This window comes from Chaetura pelagica, unplaced genomic scaffold (assembly GCF_000747805.2).
Source record: "Chaetura pelagica isolate M959 unplaced genomic scaffold, ChaPel_1.0 scaffold330, whole genome shotgun sequence".
Taxonomy (NCBI): domain Eukaryota; kingdom Metazoa; phylum Chordata; class Aves; order Apodiformes; family Apodidae; genus Chaetura; species Chaetura pelagica.
The window spans coordinates 1,524,441-1,546,592 of record NW_009951918.1 but is presented as its reverse complement, the minus strand read 5'-3'; the positions used below and the strand labels follow the sequence as shown (position 1 = coordinate 1,546,592).

Below are 22,152 nucleotides of genomic sequence, written 5' to 3'. Positions count from 1 at the left end.
ATTTTATTTCTTCTTTGTTTCAAATTCACAGTGCATCCTAAAATTCGGAACCTTAGTCATATAAAAACAGAGGACCAAATTCTCCCGTAAGAAATTGAAAGGTGATAGACAGGATGTAAATCCAGCTTTGGGACTTTTTCCCATGTGCCTTTAGATTGCTACATATACTGAAACGTGCACATGGATATTGAGCTTCATTATAGGTTTTGACTATGCACAGAACTTGTGTAACAAACATGTAAGTTAATTCTATTGCCATTTTATTCTGAAATATTTCATATTAAATCTCTGAATGTTAATTAATTATTTAAAACCCCATAATAATCAGGGAGTCTTGTGAACATGCACACATTGCAAATTTATGCACTTACACTAAAATCCCAGAGAGTAGCAAAGTTCATAGCAGTTGCTTCTTCAGCTCTTGGGACAGTTTTTCTAGGTAAAGAACCGTATGGCTTTCCCATCAAAGCCTAGCAAAAAAAAAAATAATAAAAAAAAAAAAATTGCAATTTACATTTTGAAGCAAAATATCAAAAGGAAGGGAAAGCGATCTATCATTTCTTAGCATTGCTTGTTTTATAGGCCTTAACTGCTTAGTGAGGATGACCTACTTCTGTAATTCTTTCTGAGAATACTGAATGGTGCCTTGGAGACCTGTAATATTTATTTCTATCACAATGCACATTTTAGTCAAGACACTTCACTTGGAGCATTTTTAGTCCCAGTTCCTCTCCTTAGTTCTCCAAAGAAAAAAAAAGTAGGTAAGCACTGTCCCAGATCACAGGCAAACACTTTAAGGACACAACCTAAATACATTTTTCAGTCATGTCTGTTTCATCTCTCTATGTAGCAACAACTGCCTGTGGAAAGAGTACATTTTTAAAGCCTTAGTACATCTTAATACTTGTAAATGGAGCATAAAGAGATCACAAATATTATTTAAAGGTTCAGTCCTGTAAAATCTCACTGCAAAGACAGAAATTCACATAACAATTCTCAATGTAGAAGATTCCCACCTCAGGCACCATTACAAGTCCAAAGGTCAGGCCAAAGAGAATCATGTTTATTCCATACATCCAACGCAAGAATATGAAATAAGATGCCACTGATGAGCCGAAGTGACCTATAAATACACAAGATGTGAAAAAAGGGCAGATAAGTTAGTCTTCTTATGTTATTTTACCTTAAGATGAACTTGCTCAAAATTTACTTAAAATAAATAAAAACAGGGTGTCTTTTCACTGTCTTTATTACCATAAGTCTAATAACTTTTTTTCCAGATAATGTAGATTAGCATTCACTGACCTGGCAGAGAAAACAGAAACAAAAAATATTAAAGTATAATTTATAAAGAGTATTTAGTATCACATAAAAGTTGTGATATTTACCAGCATTAAATCCTCTAGCAGTGGGATTCAAAGAAAATCACACCTTTTATTTTTATTTGTTATATTTTGTGGATTTGTAAGCATTGTTGTTACGTTAAGCCAGCACCAGCCCAGCTTTTGTAGGAAGCTGCACAGAATTAGCTAGTGGGGGTAATCATTCCAAGGGCACAAAGTACTTAGAAGTTCTGGTTTTGGAGTGCTCATCAGAGTTGTTCACTATAGTTGTTCAGAATCTATAAGGGTTTGTACCCTTTCTTCCCCTTACTTAGCTATTTCTGTGTTTCACATGGAAGTAAAGATAGTCCCATCACCAGGTGCTTATTCTTTACTACAGAGTTTTGCACCAAACTGTGTTTTAACTGTACTTCTTAAATTACCAATATTTAGACAGATAATTATTTCTGTGAGTAAAAATAATTTCAGCTTGTCTTAACAATATGCTGAACAGAACAAAAATTAATAAAGAAATAATAAATGTTACAATATTACTATTTGAGATTATGAAAGGTACTATTCCACTGTGATTTTTGGGATCTTACAGGTGACAGCAACAAATGTTACTCGTTCCAAATAACAATAACATAAATAATTAAAAAAAAAAAGCAGGACAGGAAAAATGACCCTGTTCTGTTTTTCCATTCTAATTTTACAAGAAAAGAGATATGTCTGCTGGAAATCACTACTAGCAGAACCATTTTTGCTGGGACTACTCCTTTGCAGAAACTTGCAGAAATGTGGCTCTCCCAAGTCCTCAAGATGTCTCTCATGCCTCCAGACCAGCATACATCTTGCTGCTGAGTTTGATTTTAGCTACAGCTATGGAGAAGACTTTTTAGAAACTCCACCTGAGGTGAATAGATAATCTGTTCAGCAGTCTGTAGGCCGTATGTTTAAGGACATCCTCCTAAACTTATTTTGCAGTCCAAAACTCCACAAAATTCGAATTTTATCATTTTCCTGTTATTCTACTTCTCTGTTTATTGCTTTTTGATGCATCCCACATCTTCTTCCAAAGGCAACTTATCTAAAATCAGTTTCCATTGCACTTTCATCTGCATTTCATCAGCGGCAAAGCTTCTGATGGTCTCTCAGATACCTATGTAGTTAAGCCAAGTTTCTTTCAAGGAGAGGGCCGCAGTTTAAATTCACCACCAGAACTGAAACACAAAATTTATTTGTGCCGAAAAACCTACTCTGAAACATACTTGGAGTACTAACTACACTGTTTTGTTTGTATTTACACCTAGTATATGTTTTCATCTGAGACCACAATTGTTTTCCCTGTGTTACCCTATGTGGTGAAAAAGTACAGAAATAACACCAAAAATACCTCTTAAGTAAGGCTCAGGATGATGAAAATACACCTCAGAAATTATTATTGTAGTATAAATAAAGAAAAAATTAAGTGAAAGTTTGCAATGACTAAATCATAATTCCAGTTTTCCGGGATTAATTTCAATAGTGGCTCCTGAACTTTTATCTTTAGATTGAGGATTTTTATCTTTAAGGTGACTAACACTCTCTCAAGGAAATTTTCAACTAGCTATAACATCAATCTCAATAAATACCAATGAATAATAAATACTCTATGATTTTATGCTACCCATTGAATACAGACCTTTATTTCTAAAATATCCGAAAATAATTTATCAATTTTGTATGCACCAGGAATGCACCAATACTAGATGCTATTTTTTATTACCTGCCATGAGTACTTACTTTCAATCTCCTTAATTTTCATTTCCCAGGGTATGCAGGCTGTCTTAAAATTCTCAAAATCTCTTTGAAATTTCATCCATTTCTGAAAAGGGTTAGAGATACAGATAGATAGATAGATAGATAGATAGATAGATAGATAGATAGATAGATAGATAGACAGATAATTTTAAAAACACCAATCAAAAAAAACAACAGTTGCAACAAAAAAAGTCATCTCAGTGCCCAGGTGCTCAATTTCCCCTTGATCTAATGTGAACTCTTCATTGTCCACAGTACCCTTTGGCAGAGCCCACTGCAATGGAACCACTATCTTAGGAAGAACCATGTACATTATTTTGTTCTGAACGTGACTCCTACTGGCTTTGTGTGAAGCCTCTTCCATGAGAAGAATGATTAAATAATCCATTCCTATCATGCTATTCCTACTTTTTATTTAGAATTTTTTTTCAGAATTTTTTTTCTGATAATTTAATTTGTTAATTATTTTTTAATTTGTTAACTTAGTTCTGGAGCTCAAGCTGTAACATTTAATTAACTAGTCTACCTAGTAGTTTATCTGTTGGATAACTTCTGTAATTGAATTTCTTTTGCCCAGCTGAGTTTGAAAACCTAATTATTTTTTGTGAACATTAATGTTAATGAGATGTGACTACACAGCTGCTTGCAGAAAATCCAGTCTAACTAAGGGCCACAGCAAGTAATCCTTTCAAATATTCTTACCGTCATTCTGCATCAGCATTTAATTTGGGGAAAGTATGTTTTTGAACTGAATTTCCCAAACCATCCCAATTTACCAGACTTATATTTGCACCATTAAATAGTGTAAGGACGTAAAACTGAGATAAAGGTTGTTTTGAGGAACGTACTCAAGGAGCATACTATTCCGGATTCATGGCTACCGGGTACTTAGTCCTTGGGACTAAACAGAAAATAACTCAACGAGAGACCTGCCAGAATGTATATTGTGTGAACTCTGGGTCCTCAGCAACCACTCTTGCCTTTTGGTCCCAATCCTACAAAACCATATTGATTCCTATGAGGCATGTGGCCATGGAGCCTTGGCTCAGTGGGGTTTCCTCCAGTATTTTTTCTAAGTGGCAGAAAGACACTGTCTGATCCTTCACTTAGGACTGTCCCAAGGACAAGAATGATCTTTGTATTTAGTCACAGAAAAACCCAATCTACACCAAGAGAAATTAACTTCCACAAGATATTAAACTATTGCAAACTCTCCAAAACAATTTATTTTCTTCTTCATGACAAGTCTCAAACAAACTGTGAACTTGCTTTAGAAATCTTTTCATGTGAGGGCAGTTGAAATAAGAGCATTAAAGTGCAAAGAAAGACAAAGAACTATATTTTGGCAGATGATTATTTATGACAATAATCTGCTAAAGTCTCCTCATTTGGATTACATTGTTAATGAAATAATACATTTACCTTGGTCATCATCACTTTGTATGCATAGAATTTTTTTCCTTTTCCTTTTCCAAGAGCACCTTCAAACTTGTCCACAAAAAGTTGAGCTTCCCTGGAAAATGAGGGCAAAAGAGAGGTATAGATGATATTCTGGCGATGATATGGCATATATAATAGCAATGCAACTTTTTACTAATTTTTAGAAAGAAAAGCTTTAAGATTTTGTATTTCACACAAGACTGATCAGCAGAACAAGCAAAGTCATTAATCCAGTCTAACCCAAGTGTATTTGAGCTCTAAGATCTGCCTACATCCAGTTAGTGCTGTCAAATATATTCAGTCACAGTGACATTCTTTTGCAATTCAGATGCTGTCTGTGCAACTTACAAACTATTATTCCTCCTGGTTCCACTTAATAAAAATTGTTGTCTAGCTGCTTAAGGAAATTTATTTTCATTTTTTATTTTGAAGATATATAAATACTAAAGCTTTGGTTCCACTGTGTCTACCTTTCTCAATACTAGATTTAATTTAGGTCTTCAGAATTTCTGCATATTCCACCTCTAACTGCAACAGTTTGGGAATAATTTCTTAGAAGTGTAGCTTCAGTGTTCACAAAAGACTGAATTTTGGTTTATAAAGATACAGAAATTAAACAATATCCTGGTGATACAAATATGAAAATAAGATTTTAAAATTGTTTTTAAAATACATAATGTCTATGCATTGAATAATAAACAGAATAGATCAAGAGCACACTGACATTTCCTCCATTTCATCTAATTTTAATTAAGACGTATGACTTTCATGTGTGTATCTATTGAGAATATATTCCCTAAAGGCTGAATGTGCTGATCTAAACCACTGGAAAACAGACTAAAAATTCTTAGTTGTCAATGTATGCCCAAGACTGTATAGCTATTTTATCATTGCATTAGATGATTGCAAAACACTGTATATTACAATATTACACTAAGCACTTAAAAGAAGGCAGACTACTTGGAAAACGTTAGTTGTGATTCACATCTCTCCAGAAGTGTTCACTAAATGTAATTAATTACCATGTTTCTATCTTCTGCTCACATATTTTAGGTAAGCAAGCAAAAATATTGTGGTAAATGCAAAACCTGCCAACGGCATTGGCAGAATAGCGGTGTAGCTGTGATAATGTCAGGAGATTTAAGTCAGTCCTAACAGCAGGTGGCAGTTTCCTCATAAACTTAGCAGTCAGTGCTGGACCCGTACCATAAAAGAAGCAAGAATCAATAAACTGGACATATACCCATCCCCCAAATCAGCATATCGTATTCTGGAAAACCTTATACCACCACGTCCATCATTAGGTAATTCAAGCGTTGGAGTCTTTTAATGAAAAATTACTGAAATCGAAACCTACAGAACTCTAAAATATCTGTGGGTTTATGTGCTTTTAGGGTGTGGAATATGAAGATTTCAAAATACAAGTTTGGGGTGGGGTTTTTTTGTTTGCTTTAGGGGGGTTTGTGGGTTTTTTTGTTTGATTGGCTTGGTTTTTTTCAAGTGAAAAAAGTTAAAAATATAAGGGGATAATATGAGTAAAATCATTAATCATAAAAAATTCTCCATGGTGGATATGAACATACTTTTGCTGCAGCTGGATACAAAAGATCTCCACAAACATGTTCTGCCATAAAATTAAGCTAAGTCAAAGCAAAAATAAACTCTTCACAACAAAAGTAATAAAAAGATTTATTTTAAACTCTTGATCCAAGCCTTCTGGCGACTTGTTTGAAATGTCATTTTACAAAGTTTTCTACAAAAAAAATAGTTTTTCTTATCCCCGTCTGTCTCCCGGACTCTCTAAGCAATCTTTCATGTTAGAGTGTTAGCAGTATTTAAGCTTTTTCTCCAGGGGAAATCAAAACACTGCTTTTTGAAGGTGATGATCCAGATCTCCAGGTTTACTATTGCTGACACTCCTGAATGTTTCCCCAGGTTTTACTTTGCCAGTGGCTGAGGTTTCCTTTTTCCCTGTATCTCTTCTTCCCCAAAACTGCCCCACTCCAGTGTGAGCTGGTTATAGAACTGTTATAAACTGTCCCTAGATGTTACTGCTTTATAATCTGTCTTTCTGAGATTTTCATGACATTAGCCTGTATTCATAATTTCAGCCCAAAAAAACCAGAAATGTATCTGATACCAGTTAAACTCCCTACTGTGTGGTTACACATGCAGTCAACTGAGTTACATATGCAAGAGTGAAGGACAAAATCAGTTGGATCCATGCATGTACAATATTTGTGAAGCTACTTACATGTTTTGTGAAAATGTATAAAGCAACTCCTGTCTTTTTTATATGTTGCTTTCCTGCACTTACAAATTTGTGGTATAAATCTTGAAAAAAATCAACTAAGACCAAATGGTGGGGTTGTAGTATTATTTTAGTTTTCCCTTTACACTGCGTTTGCATTCTAGTCTAGTTACAATACATTCTGATTTTTTTAATTAATAGGACTTTTGCCATTTCACACTGACCATGAAAAGATACTTCAAACATGCATTAAAAACTGTGGCAATTGATATTTTCCATCCTTGTGAAGTTAATAGCCAAAATTGTCACATAGTTAATAATAATTGTATAGTTAATAGAAATTAAGCACATGTTACATGGCCCAAAGGGTTGTAGTGAGTGGAGTAAAATCCAGCTGGCAGCCAGTCATGAGAGATGCTCTCCAAGGCTCAGTGTTACAGCCAGCTCTCTCTAAAGTATTTATCAATTATCTGGATGAGGGGATTGAGTGCCCCCTCAGTAAGTTTGTACATTACACCAAGTTTGATAGGAGTGTTGATCTGCTTGGGGGTAGAAAGGCTCTACAGAAGGACCTGGATAGTCTGGATCAATAGGCCAAGGCCAATTGTGTGAGTTTCAACTAGGCTAAGTGTCAGGCCCTGCATTTTGGGTCACAAAAATACCATGCAGAGCTACAGGCTTGAGGAAGAGTGGCTGGAAAGAAATTCAGAGGAAAAGACCCTGGGAGTGTTGATCAACAGGTGGCTGAATATGAGCCAGCAGTCTGCCCAGGAGGCCAAGAATGCCAACTCAGCACTGATGGGGCTGCACATCAAATACTGTGTTCGGTTTTGGGCCCTTCACTACAAGGTTATTGAGGTGTTGGATCGAGTCCCGAGAAGCGCAACAAAGCTGGTGAAGAGGCCAGACAATAAGCATTATGAGGAGTGTCTGCAGGAACTGATGTTGTTTAGCCTGGATAAAAGGAGGCTGAGAGGAGATCCTCTTGCTCTCTACAACTACCCAAAAGAAGCTGTAAAGAAGTGGCGGTGGTTTCTTCTTTCAAGTAACAAGTGAGAGGATGAGAGGAAATGGCCTCAGGTTGTGCCAGGGGAGATTTAGGATGGATATTAGGAAACATTTCTTCATTAAAAGGTTGTCAAGCACTGCAAAAGACTGCCCAAGGAAGTGATTGATTCACCATCTCTGGAAAAGACATATAAATGTGGCACTCAGGGACATGGTGGACTTGGCAGTGTTAGTTTAATTGTTGGACTCAATGAACTTAAGTATCCTTTCCAGCCTAAATATTCTACAATTCTATGATTGTTATGGTGTTGTAAAAATGGAATTTTTATTTCTTTTTTAAATATCTTCTCAAAGAAAAGAGTGAAAGTCTTCTTTCACTTTTGGGATAAGTGAATTCAAGGTATCTCTCATGTTTTACAAGTATGTCATTTTTTGTTTTGTGGTGGATTTTACTATTAACCCTCTGAATAACATTTTAATGCCACTTATCTAGACAGACTAGGTCTTACAAGGGAACCCACCACATGAAAATATACAGAGGAGTTATTAAGTGGCCCACAGCAGCTCATCTGTTAGCTGAATCCATTAATATTTGCTTGAATTAAACATCTTATTTAATTGGTGGTTAAATGCAAATCTCAATAACAACTTGATTCTATGAAAAATCCCCACCTGAGTTTTAATGAGATATCTGAAAAGCAAACTCAGTGAAGAAGCAGAGCTTGAAAGTGGTTCTTTGAGTAACGATGTGGAAATACATGTGCAGTTATATGCAAGGAAGTAATAGAGAAAACACAACTACTAGACGATGCTCTAGCCATGAAACAAAGTATGTTTTCCTTCTCCTCCTCAGCCTTTTTTCCCCTCGAGATCTCTAGAGCAGGTTAGTTCCACTGGGTTACTCCTGACCTCTGGGATTTGTTGGCTAAGGAGACGTTTGCCTGACTTTTGCTTAAGCTTTCTGGCTTCAAAAGTTCAGCAACAACCTGGCATCATTCAGTCAATGAACAGGTTTGAAATGTCCTTTCCCCATCAGTAACACACTTTTTTTTGCTAAATATAATCCAATATTTTACTTAATTCAAGCTTCTACCTTGATGTCTAAAAACCTCACTGAAAGACCTCTGTACATCCCTGTGGACTTTTGCCACACTCTGTCCTTTGCTCCGGTTCTTCCATGCTAATAATAAACTGTGAGGACAGAAATAACAACCAAGTAATAAAAAGCAGTCCTAAATGTATGCAACTCCTTTAGAAACAACAAGAAGAACCAAAACCACATACATATACATATGCGTGCCTACTTGGAAGTAATGCAGCTTCACTAACATGAGGACGTGTCAAAAACAACGCAGAGCGACAAAACTGAGCTTTGTAATCACTGGTATCATGTGTTATAGGTAAATTACCTATATCACAAGGTAGGCCAAAGTGTGCCCCGTTAGCTAACTGTGAATTTAAAGAAGCTTCAGAGAAACCTTATTAATTGAATTACAGACACAAGGAACTAATAAATGTTGCATGGAACTGGGCATTATTGTCCCAGAGAAGACAGAGTTAATTATTAATACTAGGTGTGGAGTTACAGCTTCCAAAGTGCTAGGTGTACAGTGCTTCGGGCACTTCAGTGTTGCAGAGAGAGGATGAATTACAGCTCTCAGAGGTTCTTGCTAATTAATAGGATTCAAGTGGATTGCTCACATTTTTCAGTAACAGTTCAGGAAGGTTTCAGTCTCCAAGATCTAAAAACTCAATTAAAAGAAGTATCATATTCATACTGATCACTCAGGACTTCCCAAGTCTTAAAAAGTTGCCTAAAAACTAACTGCAAAACACCTCTTGTCCGGCACAGCTCTCTCAAAAAGCATTTTGGCAGTAATAAAGGGCAAATTATAGTGTTACTTAATACCCATCTGTCTTCAAGACGTCCAGGCTGGCCTCCAGGACTGTCAGTATGTCCATAGTATGAGAGATTAAATACTGATTCATTGGAGTACAAAGAGTGCATCCAAAGATGAGGAGTTTCCAGCATCCCACACATACACCTCATGTATCTCTAGATTTTGTATACTTATAATTTATTTTTTTTTTCTAGTTCATCTGTCTTGATTAGTAATCTAAGTCCTGCAATAAAGTAAATTATAGTAAAAAACCATGAAAAATCACTGCATTATATTCTGTCCCTTGCAGAGAGAATACTTTTCCTAGGAAAAACTGGAAGTTCCCGTGGCTCTCTTCACAGTCTGTGTACAACTGGAGGTCCTTTAAAAAGCCTAAGCTTGACATTTTGCTGCCTTTAAAAAATATATAATTTCATTTCACTTGTTTTAATAGTTTGCTAACTGGCTTGTGAAACATCTCCCACAGAAAACATACAACAGTACTCAACAAACCATGTAAACCGGTAGAAGCCAAATGAAAAGAATGAGAAAGCTTTTGTGAAGAAGAATATTTGTCTTGGAAATGAGAAGTGTGGACTTCAGCCACATTCAGGCTCTCAACAGCACAGACTATGTCCCCAGCCTGCAGCCTAACATGTCGAATTCCTGTCACCTGGGAGAGTGGTGATGTTGTTTCCAGGATAACATCTTTTTATTCCTCACTTTTTTCACATCTCTAGATCTGTAAAGATGTTACCATACTGTCTCAAGGTGCAGTCAGAAACAAGTGCAGTTAGACACCTCCCATCAGACCAGGTTGCTCCCTCACACATTCAAAAATGTGACTATATATTAGGCTTTAGCTTGTTCGTTTGTTTTGGGTTTTGGTTTTTTTGTGGTTTGTTTTTTTTTTTTAATTCCAATTGTTTGCTGGATTTATGTGTTTTGAGTGCTGAGTTATGCATGACTGTACAGAACAATTACAATCTGAATAGGATTGCCTGTAATAAATGGTGACTATTTTTGGAATGTTATTTGACAGAGAAACAACAAGTAATTCCTCTCTCAATAGACATAGATTCAAAATAAATAAGCTAATATGAAGAACTGTAATTTGCTTTTGGAAAACATTTTTTTTCTGGGGCCAATTAGCTGATAATATGCTTCCAAGCCTCCTTCATGGAGGGCTGCAATACAGCATAGAAAAAAATATTGTCACAAATTGCCATAAAAGCATATTGATGTATATTTTTTACTAAAATTAACCTTATTGTGTCAGCAAACAAAACTTAATGCATGTCTAGTCTCACAGTCTAGATTTCATAAATATAAGAATTTTAAACTTGATAAACTACTGGAATTTTAGGTAGAATTGCTGCCCATGTTGAAAGTACAAGCACCACTTCACCCTGAAGATTAATAAAGAAATTATTGAGATAGCCAGATAAAAGGGTGGGATTTTGAGAACTGGGTATTAATTTGATTGAGAAAGCTCAGCTCAGAGAATTTAAAAAATGCAGTAATTTAACACAGTGAGGATGACTAGAAGCACTAATCCATTTACAAACATTTCATAGCAACACAGATTTTTGAGTCTGGAAGGGATTAATGTTCCCATTCCTCAGACCTGGAAAGGATGACATAGGCTGAAGATGTTAATTCAGGAGCTCCTGATTCAGCCACAACTAGTGGCTGAGCTAAAACATATCATGTAAATGACTGTATATCTGATTTAGAGGCTTCTGCCTGTATTAATCATCATTTACTGTCACTACCAATGTATTTGCCAGTTGTCCTCAAATATATCTTTTTTATAGTTTAATACAAGCAGATTGAGAGAACCAGCAGATGTTACTCAGAGACTTAGAATCATTTGGGTTGGAAGAGACCTTTAAAGTTCATCTAGTTCAACCAACATGCAATGAGCAACATCTTCAACTAAACTAAGTTTCTCAGAGCCCCATTCAATTTGACGTTGAATGTTTCCAGGGATGGGACTTCTACCGCTTCCCTGAGCAACCTGTTACAGTGTTTCATGACCTCATAATAAAAAAAAATTTCCTTATATAGAATCATAAAGTCATGGAATAATAGCCATAAAATCATAGAATTGCTTTGGTTGTAAGGGACCTTACAGATCATTTACTTCCAACCCCACTACCATGAGAAAGGGACATCTCCCATTAGACCTTGTTGCTGTAAGCCTCATCCAACCTGCCTTAGAACACTTCAAGTAGTACGGCCCCCATCACTCCTCTGAGGAACCTGTTCCAGTGTCTTACCAGCCTCACAGCAAATAATTTCTTTCTAATATTTAATCTAAATCTACAATCTCTCAGTTCAAAACCATCACCACTTTGTCTTTCTGGGCTGCAAGAGCACATGGCCAGCTCACGTTGAGCTTCTCAACAAACACCAACAAGTCCTTCTCCTCAGGACTACTCTCAATCTCTCAGCCTCTGTTCATGCTTGGGACTGACCTGACCCAGATGCGGGTCCTTGCACTTGGCCTCATTGAACTTTTTGAGGTTCACACAGTCCCACTTCTCAAGCTTGTCCAGGTCTCTGGATTGCATCCTGTCTCTCAGGCACATCCACCACAACACTCAGCTTGGTGGTGGCTGCAAACCTGCAGAGATTGCACTCAATCCCACTATGTCATTGATTAATACATTAAATAACACTGGTCCCAGTAAGAATCCCTGAGGGTCACCGCTTGTCAATGATCTCCATATGAACATTGAGCTGTTGACCACCACCTTCTGGGTGCAACCTTCGAGCCACCAATTCCTTATCCACCATTCCTCATTCTACCCATCAAATCCCTCTCTCTCTCAATTTTAGAGAGAAGGGTGTTGTGGTGGACCATGTTAAAGGCCTTGCAGAAGTCCAGATAGATATCTGTAGCTCTTTCTTTGTCTGTGGATGCAGTCATCACATCATAGAATGCCACGGGGCTGGTCAGGCAGGACATGCCCCTGGTCAAGTCATGTGGTTTGTCTCAAATCCTTTATGAGCCCTACCGTTGCTTCTAGGAGGATCTGTTCCATGATCTTCCCATGCAGAGGTGAGGCTGACAGGTCTGTAGTTCACAGCGGCCTCCTGGCCACCTTTTTAAAAAATGGGTGCAATGTTTCCCATTTTTCAGTCACCAGGGACTTCACCTGACTGCCATGACTTTTCAAAATTCACTGAGAGTGGCTTAGCAACTACATCAGCTTATTCCTTGTGGACTCTCATCAGGTCCCATAGACTTATGCATGTTCATGTTCCTCAGCTAGTCATGAATCTGACTTTGTCTTACAGTGGAAGTTGTTGAGTACCTCAGCTTTCTCCTTCTCCATTGTTACCAGTTTAACAATTGTGTTTGTTAGGGTGGGGAATGGTTTCTTTGACCTCCCTTTTCTGGCTGATATACCTGTAGAAGCCCTTCATGTTATTCTTTGCATCCCTTGCCAGGTTCAACACTAGCTGCTCCTTGCCTTTCCTGAGCCCATCCCTACACAACCAGCCAGTGTCCTCGTACCCTTCCCAGCATACCTGTCCTTGCTTCAACTGCCTGTGCAGTTCCTTCTTGCCCTTTAGTTTGACCAGCAGGTCCCAACTCAGCCATGCTGGTCTCTTGCCTTCTTTGTCTGATAACTGACACCTGGGGATTGACAGCTTTTGTGCTTTTTGGAAAGTGTCCTTGAATATCTGCCAGCTCTGTGCTGCTCCCTTGTCCCTGAGGGCAGTTTCTATGGTGGTTCTATTGACAAACTCCTTCAACAGCTGGAAGTTTGCTTTCTTAAAATCCAGAGTCCTGACTTTACTCTTTTCCTGTCCCACATCCCTCAGGACTGTGAACTCCACCAGTGCGTTATCACTGCAGCCAGGCTGCCTCCAATCTTGCCGTCACCGATTAACTCACTTGCTCTGGTGACCATCAGGTCCAGTATTGCTTCGCCTCTGGTCTGTTACCTGGCTGAAGAAGTTATCCTTGATGAACTCAGTCATCTGGTTTGTCTACACCTTACTATGCTACTTTTCCAGCAGATGTCAGAGTAGTGAAATCATCACAGGACAAAAGCCGGTGAGCTTGATGCCTCCTGCAGCTGGAGTAAGAAGGCTTCATCACTAGGCTCCCCTTGCTTGGGTGGCCTGTAGTAGACACCAACCACAAACTTCCCTTTGTTGCCTAAGTCTCTAGCTATTATGCAGAAGCTTTCAACCTGCTCGTGCCTATTCTTCAGAGACAGCTCTTCACACTCTGTTTCTTGATGTAGAGGGCAAAGCCTTCACCCCTCCTTCCTCACCTCTCCCTTCTGAACAGCCTGTAGCTGTTGATAGCCACAGCATTGATAGCCAAGTTTTAGTAATGGTAACCATGAGATAGCTTTCTAGCTACATGGTGGCTTCCAGCTCCTCCTACTTGCTGGCCATGCTGTATGCACTGGTGTAAAGGCACTCCAGCAGGGCTGTTGTCCATGGTACCTTCTTAGAGGCAGATCCCTTAACTCTTCTGATATTTCACTGATGTTTCCCTGTTGGCTCCTATTATCTCAGGAGCCCCTGTCTCAACTCCATAACATTTCAAGTGTGCTCCAGTGTATCCAGCACATTCCAGAGCAACAGGCTAAGGGGCCTCACAACCACTTCATCCCTCAAAACTTTGTGCATCATACCATGGCTTGTTATGAGCATGCCTGATGTTATTCTACTTCCCCTTCAAATCTAGTTTAAAGTTCTGCCAATGAGCTCCACAAGATCTTGGGCCAAGGCCCTCTTCCTCCTTTGAAAGAGAACTGATGCCAGCAAGCCTGGTGCCATCTAGACCATTCTGTTATGGAAAACCCCAAAATTCCACTGGTGACACCAGCTATGGAACCATGTATTAATAGACTGGATGTGCCTGTTTCTTACAATATCACTGCCTGCAACTGGAAGGAGAGAGGAAAAAATTGCCTCTGCTCCAGACTCCCTCACCAGACCCAAGGTCCTGAATTCTCTTTTGATCACCCTTGGACTACGTCTTGCATCTTCATCACCACTCATATGGAAGAGCAATAAAGGGTAACAGTCCAAGGGCTGTGCTAGGCTAGGAAGTTTCCTAGGAGCTAGGATGCTAGGAAAGCTGAGATAGAAGAATGAATATAAAATAGCAGCTCTGATCAACACATTTTAACTTTATGGGCATACGTATCCTTCAACTATAGATTATGCAAAATAAAATAATTGCTTTCTGATTATCGAATGTGTTCATCTATCTTTTCCGAAGCTTCTCTCACCTTCACAATTATTCCACTTTACTTCTCCCATGTACTCAATTCTCTTTTACCTCCTTCCATGTTGCCTTCTTTCACAACATATCTTCCATGTCCTCTTTGTAGCTGTACCCTTCACAAAATAACCTTACCTTCTAGAAAGAAAAATATTTAGACGTTCCCCACCATATTTCATATTATCTCTCCAACCATTATGTCTGTGTTTTGTAGCCATAACAAAAGCTGTCTGCAGGAGAGACCATAATTTCTCTGTTATATGTGTCTAATAAAACATGATCATGAATTTTGCCAGTGTTTGGGTACTACCTCAGTGAATGAGCTATTCAAAGCAGAATGAGCACAAAAGTTTTGACAAAATAATGAATTTCTCTGTGTTTACAGAGTTTCCTGTGCCTGGGGGAAAGGTAACCATAAATAAAAATGTAGCTTTTAGCCTGTAGCTGTAGTGTTAGGTTTGCTAGGGCAAAACACAACTTTATAAAAGGCATAGCTAGAAATGCATGAAAACATGAGCTTATTTTCCAATCAGTTTTCTTTTTCATAAGTTAAAAAAAAAAAATCCATTTTTCTTTCCAAAACATTAGACTAGGAAGATAAATCCTCTCTTCCCATCCCAGAAATCTTGAGGAATTCCTGAAATTACATAGTATTTCTTGAGTGAGATACTAAACTTACCAATGTAAGAGTTTACTGACATTAATCTTAATTAAGAAAATGAAAGATTTTGCAGGGGAGTGTAAAAGAAACTTAAAAATATACAGGTTTTCTATGTTTGATTTCAGGTCTGCAGAGACAAGAAAGAACTGATTTATGCCATTTACCTCCACTTTCTATGAAAGCACACCCTGTGACAGTGAGATTAGGGGTGGTTTAAAGTTAATAGCGTCAGCAGGTCTAGAAATAAAGTGAAAGTTCAGAAAAACACTGTGAAATGCAAAGCAAGATGGCAGATGTTCACTGTAGAAATCAAACCATACTTCAGGACAGACAGCTTCTTTTTCATCTTCCATGGCTTGTTTCGTAGTGTGGCAATTAGTTTCTTTTTTTCTTCTACCTCTTCTTTCAGTTTAGCCAGCTCTTCCTCTGTAATCGGCTCTTCCTCAGAGTCAGAATCGGAGCTTCAAACAAAAGCAGGGGGAAAAAAGTCACCAAAACTGAGAAAGGACAAACATTTTCAGTGTTAATTGTATTTAACTTAGAGACTACATAAATGCTTCCACTCTTACACAGAAAGGAGGAAACAGTTCATTTAGAGTTTTTATTAATTTTAGTATGAAAGGCAAAGCCTGCACATGAAGAGCAGAGCCCTGACTGAACCAGCACTACACTCAGAGCATCCCACAGAGAGTGGGCAGCTCTACTGGGGAGGTGCCTGCCAGCCACTGATGGCTCCTGTGGGAGTAACCAGCCTCCTCAGAGTCCAATCCAAACTCACAATGTGCAAGTGAGGACACTATCACTGAAGCCATAAAGAATGAACTTATTCAACTACTTCAATGTGCCACAGGAGACAGAAGAGACATGACAGCCACAACAAAGCTAAGTTTAAACACCAGAAGACAGCCCATTCACTGGTCAAGGCAGTAAAATTTTAGAATTGGGAAAGATTCAAAACCCTGTTGCAGCAAGGCTGTGATGTGTTCTGGTACTTAATTCTAGCAGATGCCATAGTGATGGGAGCTACAGATGCTATGAATTTATCCATGCACTGATTTGTAGTATCCTTGGAAAGCGTTGCTGATTAAGGCAATATCCACTATCCTAAACCCTGTATAGATATCTTTTTCTAAGAGGAATCTTACATCTCAAATAAAGGCATGTAATAAATCATTATCAACAGATGTTTCCTCTTCTTATATCAGCAAACAGGAAAATAATAAAAAGGAAATTATTAAACTCTGACTTCCTGCCCTAAAAAACTGACAGTGACAATTACTACTAATAAGTTCTTAGTAGAAGTAGTTTGATGCATTTCTATTTCTTTGTTGTACTGGGTTTTTTTGCCATTTTTCTGATTTGAATGTTTGAAAATTTATTGTGGGGTTTTCATTTTTTAAAAAAATAGTTTTCTAGTTTGTTTTGGGAATGGTTCAGTCCAGCTTTATCACACAAGCCATTTGCAGGAAGTTTTGCTTATAATTCACCTTCCTGGGAGCTTGATATTCAGAAGCTGATGTCAGAGCTGAGTGATTCATTACCTAAGTCACCTAATTCTATAGTTTCAGTCCTCTGGGTAACTTTTTTTCCTACCAAACCAGGTGACAACTGTAGTTAAAGATTATTGTGGCATGAAGGACAAAAAGGTTTATCAGCAAGAAAAATTATGAAAAGTGTTTTTTTTTAAAGAGTTACAGTAAAAACAAAATTAATTTTGTAATAAAGCAAAATACAAAATTCTCATTGGTCATTTGCCTGTAGTTTCGATGAAATACACATCATTATAGAAAAAGTTATAGAGGATCAATTTAAAATTTTCAGACACATAGGAATAAATTAGCAAAAGAAAGAAATAAGTTCTCTTAGTTATCAGATGCCCTGTTATTAAAGACTCTAATGGTATTTATTGAAAATACTGTCATGTTAGAAAGCTGAACCCATCATTCATGAAGTTTCAGACTTCATGTGATAAAAAGCAATGTCGCAGAAAATATAAATCTATAGGACAAATGACTGCTGTAGAACACCAGACATATTTATTGTTATTCTGTTGCAGCAAACAAGTGAAAAATCATATGAAAACTTAAGTCAAATGGATGAAGGTCACTAAAAAGATTTGTGCATTAAATTGTGAGGCATTATCATGCAAAAAGAGTCCTGTCTTTACAAGAACAGAAGGACTAAAGGAGAGCTTAAATCCTTAGTTGATAAAATTAGCTGTTTTGCACCATGCAAAACAAAAATAAAATGCTCAATATAAAGGATTTCCTTTAACAGAAGATTGCCAGGCTATGCAAAACTGAAATATGTAGTTTTACAAGACTGCAGTGGGAGCAGTGGGAAATACGAGTGGTAGGTGCTAATGCAGTGAGCTTACTGAAGAAAGGAAGCTGAGAACAACAAAAGAAGTAAAGCAGCGGTAATACTGGCTCTTTTGTGTATTGCCCATTACAACGTTGTCTTTGCAAACACATCTTGTCTTGCATTTTTCACTTTACTTTAGAACCAGGAAAATACTAAGTCCAAATTTCTAAACATCTCTCAGAAATCTGCATTTTTAACAGCGTTTACACTAAGCAATGAAATTTTGTGCTGTTACAGAAGATTTTCCTTTTAGCTTGAGTGTTTAGGCACTATGAGATTCAGGTCAGGAAATCAAAACTCTTTCTTCTGGAACAAAACTCAGCCTTTCACGAAAGATTGTGACTCCTGCATTATAAGGCCAGAAGGGTTCACTGTGGCATTCAGCCTAAGACAGAACATAAAGCAACACTACATTATTTCAAATCAAGCAGCCATCTTCCTTGACTCGAATTCAGTGCATCTTCTCCTAAGTCAGTAAAGCTGTCAAAAATAGCTGCACTCCCTTCAAGTGCATACATAATGAATTTGCTCATAACATTGATGTGTTTTCGTTTTATGCCCATACTATACACCTGTGTTTTGGCTTTAGTTTCATTTCCTCTTTGCTGCTCTAAGTGGTTTATGAAATCTATTTTTCTCATTATTTTTTTTAAAGCCGTGCTATAAAGGGAAAAATTATTATGAAAATATGTTCTTGGAGCTTCACTGTTTTCAGGGAAAAAAGCTAGCAGGACTTTAAGAGTCTAGTGTGATGAGTGAATAAATTTGGCTACATTACTTCCTAGTTCTTTGTGAAAATTCTATTTTATTGATAATCCCCATAACATTCCCTGGCACTCAGTGGTCTTGATCAACTGTCCTGCGAGCAAAAGATGCAGTGCCTGTACTGCTTTAATACTCCATGTACCTCTGGAATTTTGCATAACCTTTATATTCCTGACTAAGCCTACTACCACTTGATCTGCTCACATATAGACCTAAACTGTAAAAACAGGAATCACACAGAATATAAGATACCTTCTCTGAGGATTGGTACCTCAGATGACTGCATTCAGTTTCTAAGACAAAACAGTCACAATTAGACAAGTGAGTAAAGAAGAAAACAGCTTTTGAATCTGGGAATATCACAGGTCTTCACAGTGAGACTACAAGGATCAATTTATTATATTTGTGGGATCATGCTTATGAACAGTGTAGAGCTGTTCACACCATTATTAGCAGTTAAGGATCAACCACATCAACAACCAATAGCATCTAAGAGCAGAACATATAAAATTCAGTCAGAAATAACTCCATTCACCATGGAATTACCCTGTAAAACTCACTACCACAAATTAGCAGAGATAAAATAATCAGGTTAAACAAAACAAACAAACAAAAAGCAAAATAAAAACAATTGACACTGAATTAATCTAAGATTCCTCTATTTCCTCTATGCAGAACAATTAGGGCATAAAGAGGTTTCCCTAATCTAAGTAAAAAGTAGAGGAGGTAAAGATGGTTACAGCACCAGATTCTACTGATTTCTACTGTGACCTAGGCAAAATGGGCACTGTTTATAGAGTTTAGCAAAATCCAAAATGTTAACAGCAAGTACAATATCATATCCTATAGAACGATATCCCTTTCAATTTTACTTGTTTCTTCTTTTTTTTTTTCCCTTTTTTTTTTTTTTTTCTTTCTCAACTTCTTATTTTACTCTTATCATACTGTTTCATGCTGAAATGTTTTGGCAATTAAACAGCTACACCAGCAAGTTGTACTTTTAAAGAGTACTTATTTTTGATAGGTCCTCACAGATTTACTAGGTGGGCTGTATTTATAGTTTGCCACCTTTCTGTTCTGTCCTCCAGGTCCACAGATCCTTTATTGGAATTACAGCTGAACTGATAGCCAGCCTATTCACAAATGTGGTCCTCCAGAGATGGGTATTTGGAGCATAAGTGGCCTAGATGTTGGGATCAAGAGCACCCTAGTGAAGTTTGCTGACAACACCAACATGATACCCTCCAGGAAGCTTATGAAGTTCAGTGGGGATAAGTGGAAATTCCATATGGTAGCACATTACAGTATTTAAAGGGTGGCTACCAGGAAGATGGAGACTCCCTGTCTACAAGGAGTCACATGGAAAAGGGGAAATGGGCTCACGCTGATCCTTGGGAGATTCTGATTGGACACAAGAGGTAAATATTTCACCATGAGGACAGTCAAACAGTAGAATAGTCTCCCAGGGGAAGTGGGGAATTCTCCCCGATTGAACAGTTTTAAGTCTCAGCCTGACAGGGTGCTGAGCCATCTCATATAAACTATAGCAGTACCTAGAAAGATGGAAGCAGATGGTCCTTGAGGTCCATTCCAATCTGCTGTTCTATGATTCTATTATTTTATTACAATAGCATGAGAAGCAACAAGGAGCAGCAGAATACCAACATGGCAGAAAATAAAAAATTATTTTCTGCAGTGTCCTGTGTCAGTGATGTCTTCCAAAGACCTCAGGTTGCATTAAACATTTTGGAAATGTGAACAGTAATATTTAGAGGCAAAGAGTGCAAGACAGTCCTTGATTCTGGGTATTTGAAATTTTGGCACTAAAATTTATAAAAAGCTAGCTCAAACCTGACTGGGAAACAAGAACTTAATCTTGTGAAAAGTGTCAACATTTTAGTTATGCACTGGAAATAAAATATTATTTGGTTGGGGGGTTTTTTTGGTTGTTTTTTTTGTTTGGTTGGTTGGTTTTTTGAGTCTTCAGGGATCTTAGTTTTGGGAAAGGATCTCACTTGTCATTACGTCCCTCTGTCATTTACTGCCCATCTCTTTCACTTTCACTCTTTCTCCAGAGAATAGCTCATAAATTTAGGATACTAAACTACACTAAGTACTCTGGCTTGAGTTTGGTTCCGGCTGACCAGATTTTACCTAATCCTCAGGGTACCAGCCACCCCAGAAGGGCCTGGTTGGTCATTTTCTGAGATCCAACCCTGGACCTGTGATAAACCCCTCACTTCGTTCCACTGAAGTTAATAAGGCTTTTTGGAAAGTTTCCATTTCACTCAGCCAGCATTTCCTCATTGCAGGAAAAAAAAGAAAAAGCAAACAACAATCTGGAAAATTAAAGTAGGTTTTATGTAAGATAAACATGGTTCTATATTAAAAACTTAATTTACTGAATTACCCAGATCCTGATTTCTTTTTGTCTTTTTTCTTTTTGTTGGCCTTCTCTTTTTTTCCTTTCTTATCAGACTTTTTATCTTGTTTCTTTTCATTTTTGCCTTTCCCACTTTTACCAGGTTTCTCATCTTCCTCCTCTTCACCATCTTCCTTGGATTTTTGATTTGCCTGGTTCTTCCTGTCTTTTCCAGGGTCCACATCAGAATCACTGCCCTCATTTCCAGCTGCTCGTCCTCGTCTACGGTTTCTATTTCTGCGTTGCCCAGCTCTCCTGGCCTCATCTTCATCATCCTCACCCTCGTTCTCCTCACCACCACGCCTGGTTTTTCCTCTGGCATGTCCCCTTCTTGGTCTTGGTTTTGCTCTCCTTCGCCCTTTATCTAGAAAACCGGAAAAAAAAAAACAAAAAACCCAAAACAAAACACACAAACAAAAAACCCAAAAAAACACAAAACACCACAAACCACCTGAGAGAATGTAACATGTCAGAAGGAAAGCTTTTACCCTCCTTCATTCATACAGCTGATCAGAAAACATCTGAGTGTGGCTTTAAAGTAGTCCAAACTACTGACCTGTTCCTTTGAGATTTTCCTCATTCTCAACTGCGCTGCCTTCTTCATTGTCAACATCACTGCCATCTATGAAGTGAAAACAAAGGCCAGGACATGTGAAGCGTGGATCAATCATTAGGAACATAGCCGGGGGCTAAGAAATTCTTGGCAATCACAACTTTGTACTCCCTTACACCATTTCATCAACCTGGCTTTTTGGAACATGGCAAATAGTTCTCAAGAAATAAGATTAAGATGGAGAAAATAATTAAATTTTTCTTCAGTACACCAAAGTGATGCCATCAAGAACTCCCTCTCACAGAAGAAACATGCAGGACAGAAGGACCCTCAAAAAGAAACATAATAGCAATATCCTAAGATTTGGAAAAGAACAATGAAGATGAAAATTCTTCTCAGGCAATGCTCAGGGATTTTCTTAAA

At 37.8% G+C, this 22,152-nt stretch overlaps 1 protein-coding gene across 1 annotated transcript; it reads right to left on the bottom strand.

Annotated features, from left to right (window-relative positions):
* Window positions 1-371: 371 nt before the first annotated feature.
* Window positions 372-21,856, bottom strand: CYLC2 (cylicin, basic protein of sperm head cytoskeleton 2; the record flags this gene model as incomplete). The annotated part of the gene is made up of 7 exons (XM_009995054.1): window positions 21,733-21,856; window positions 21,165-21,540; window positions 15,946-16,086; window positions 4,548-4,638; window positions 3,108-3,189; window positions 1,017-1,123; window positions 372-470 (listed from the first exon to the last, which is right to left on the bottom strand). Coding segments are annotated over exons 1-7 (1,020 nt in total), but the record flags the coding sequence as incomplete, so codon positions are not given.
* Between the last annotated feature and the right edge of the window lie 296 nt (window positions 21,857-22,152).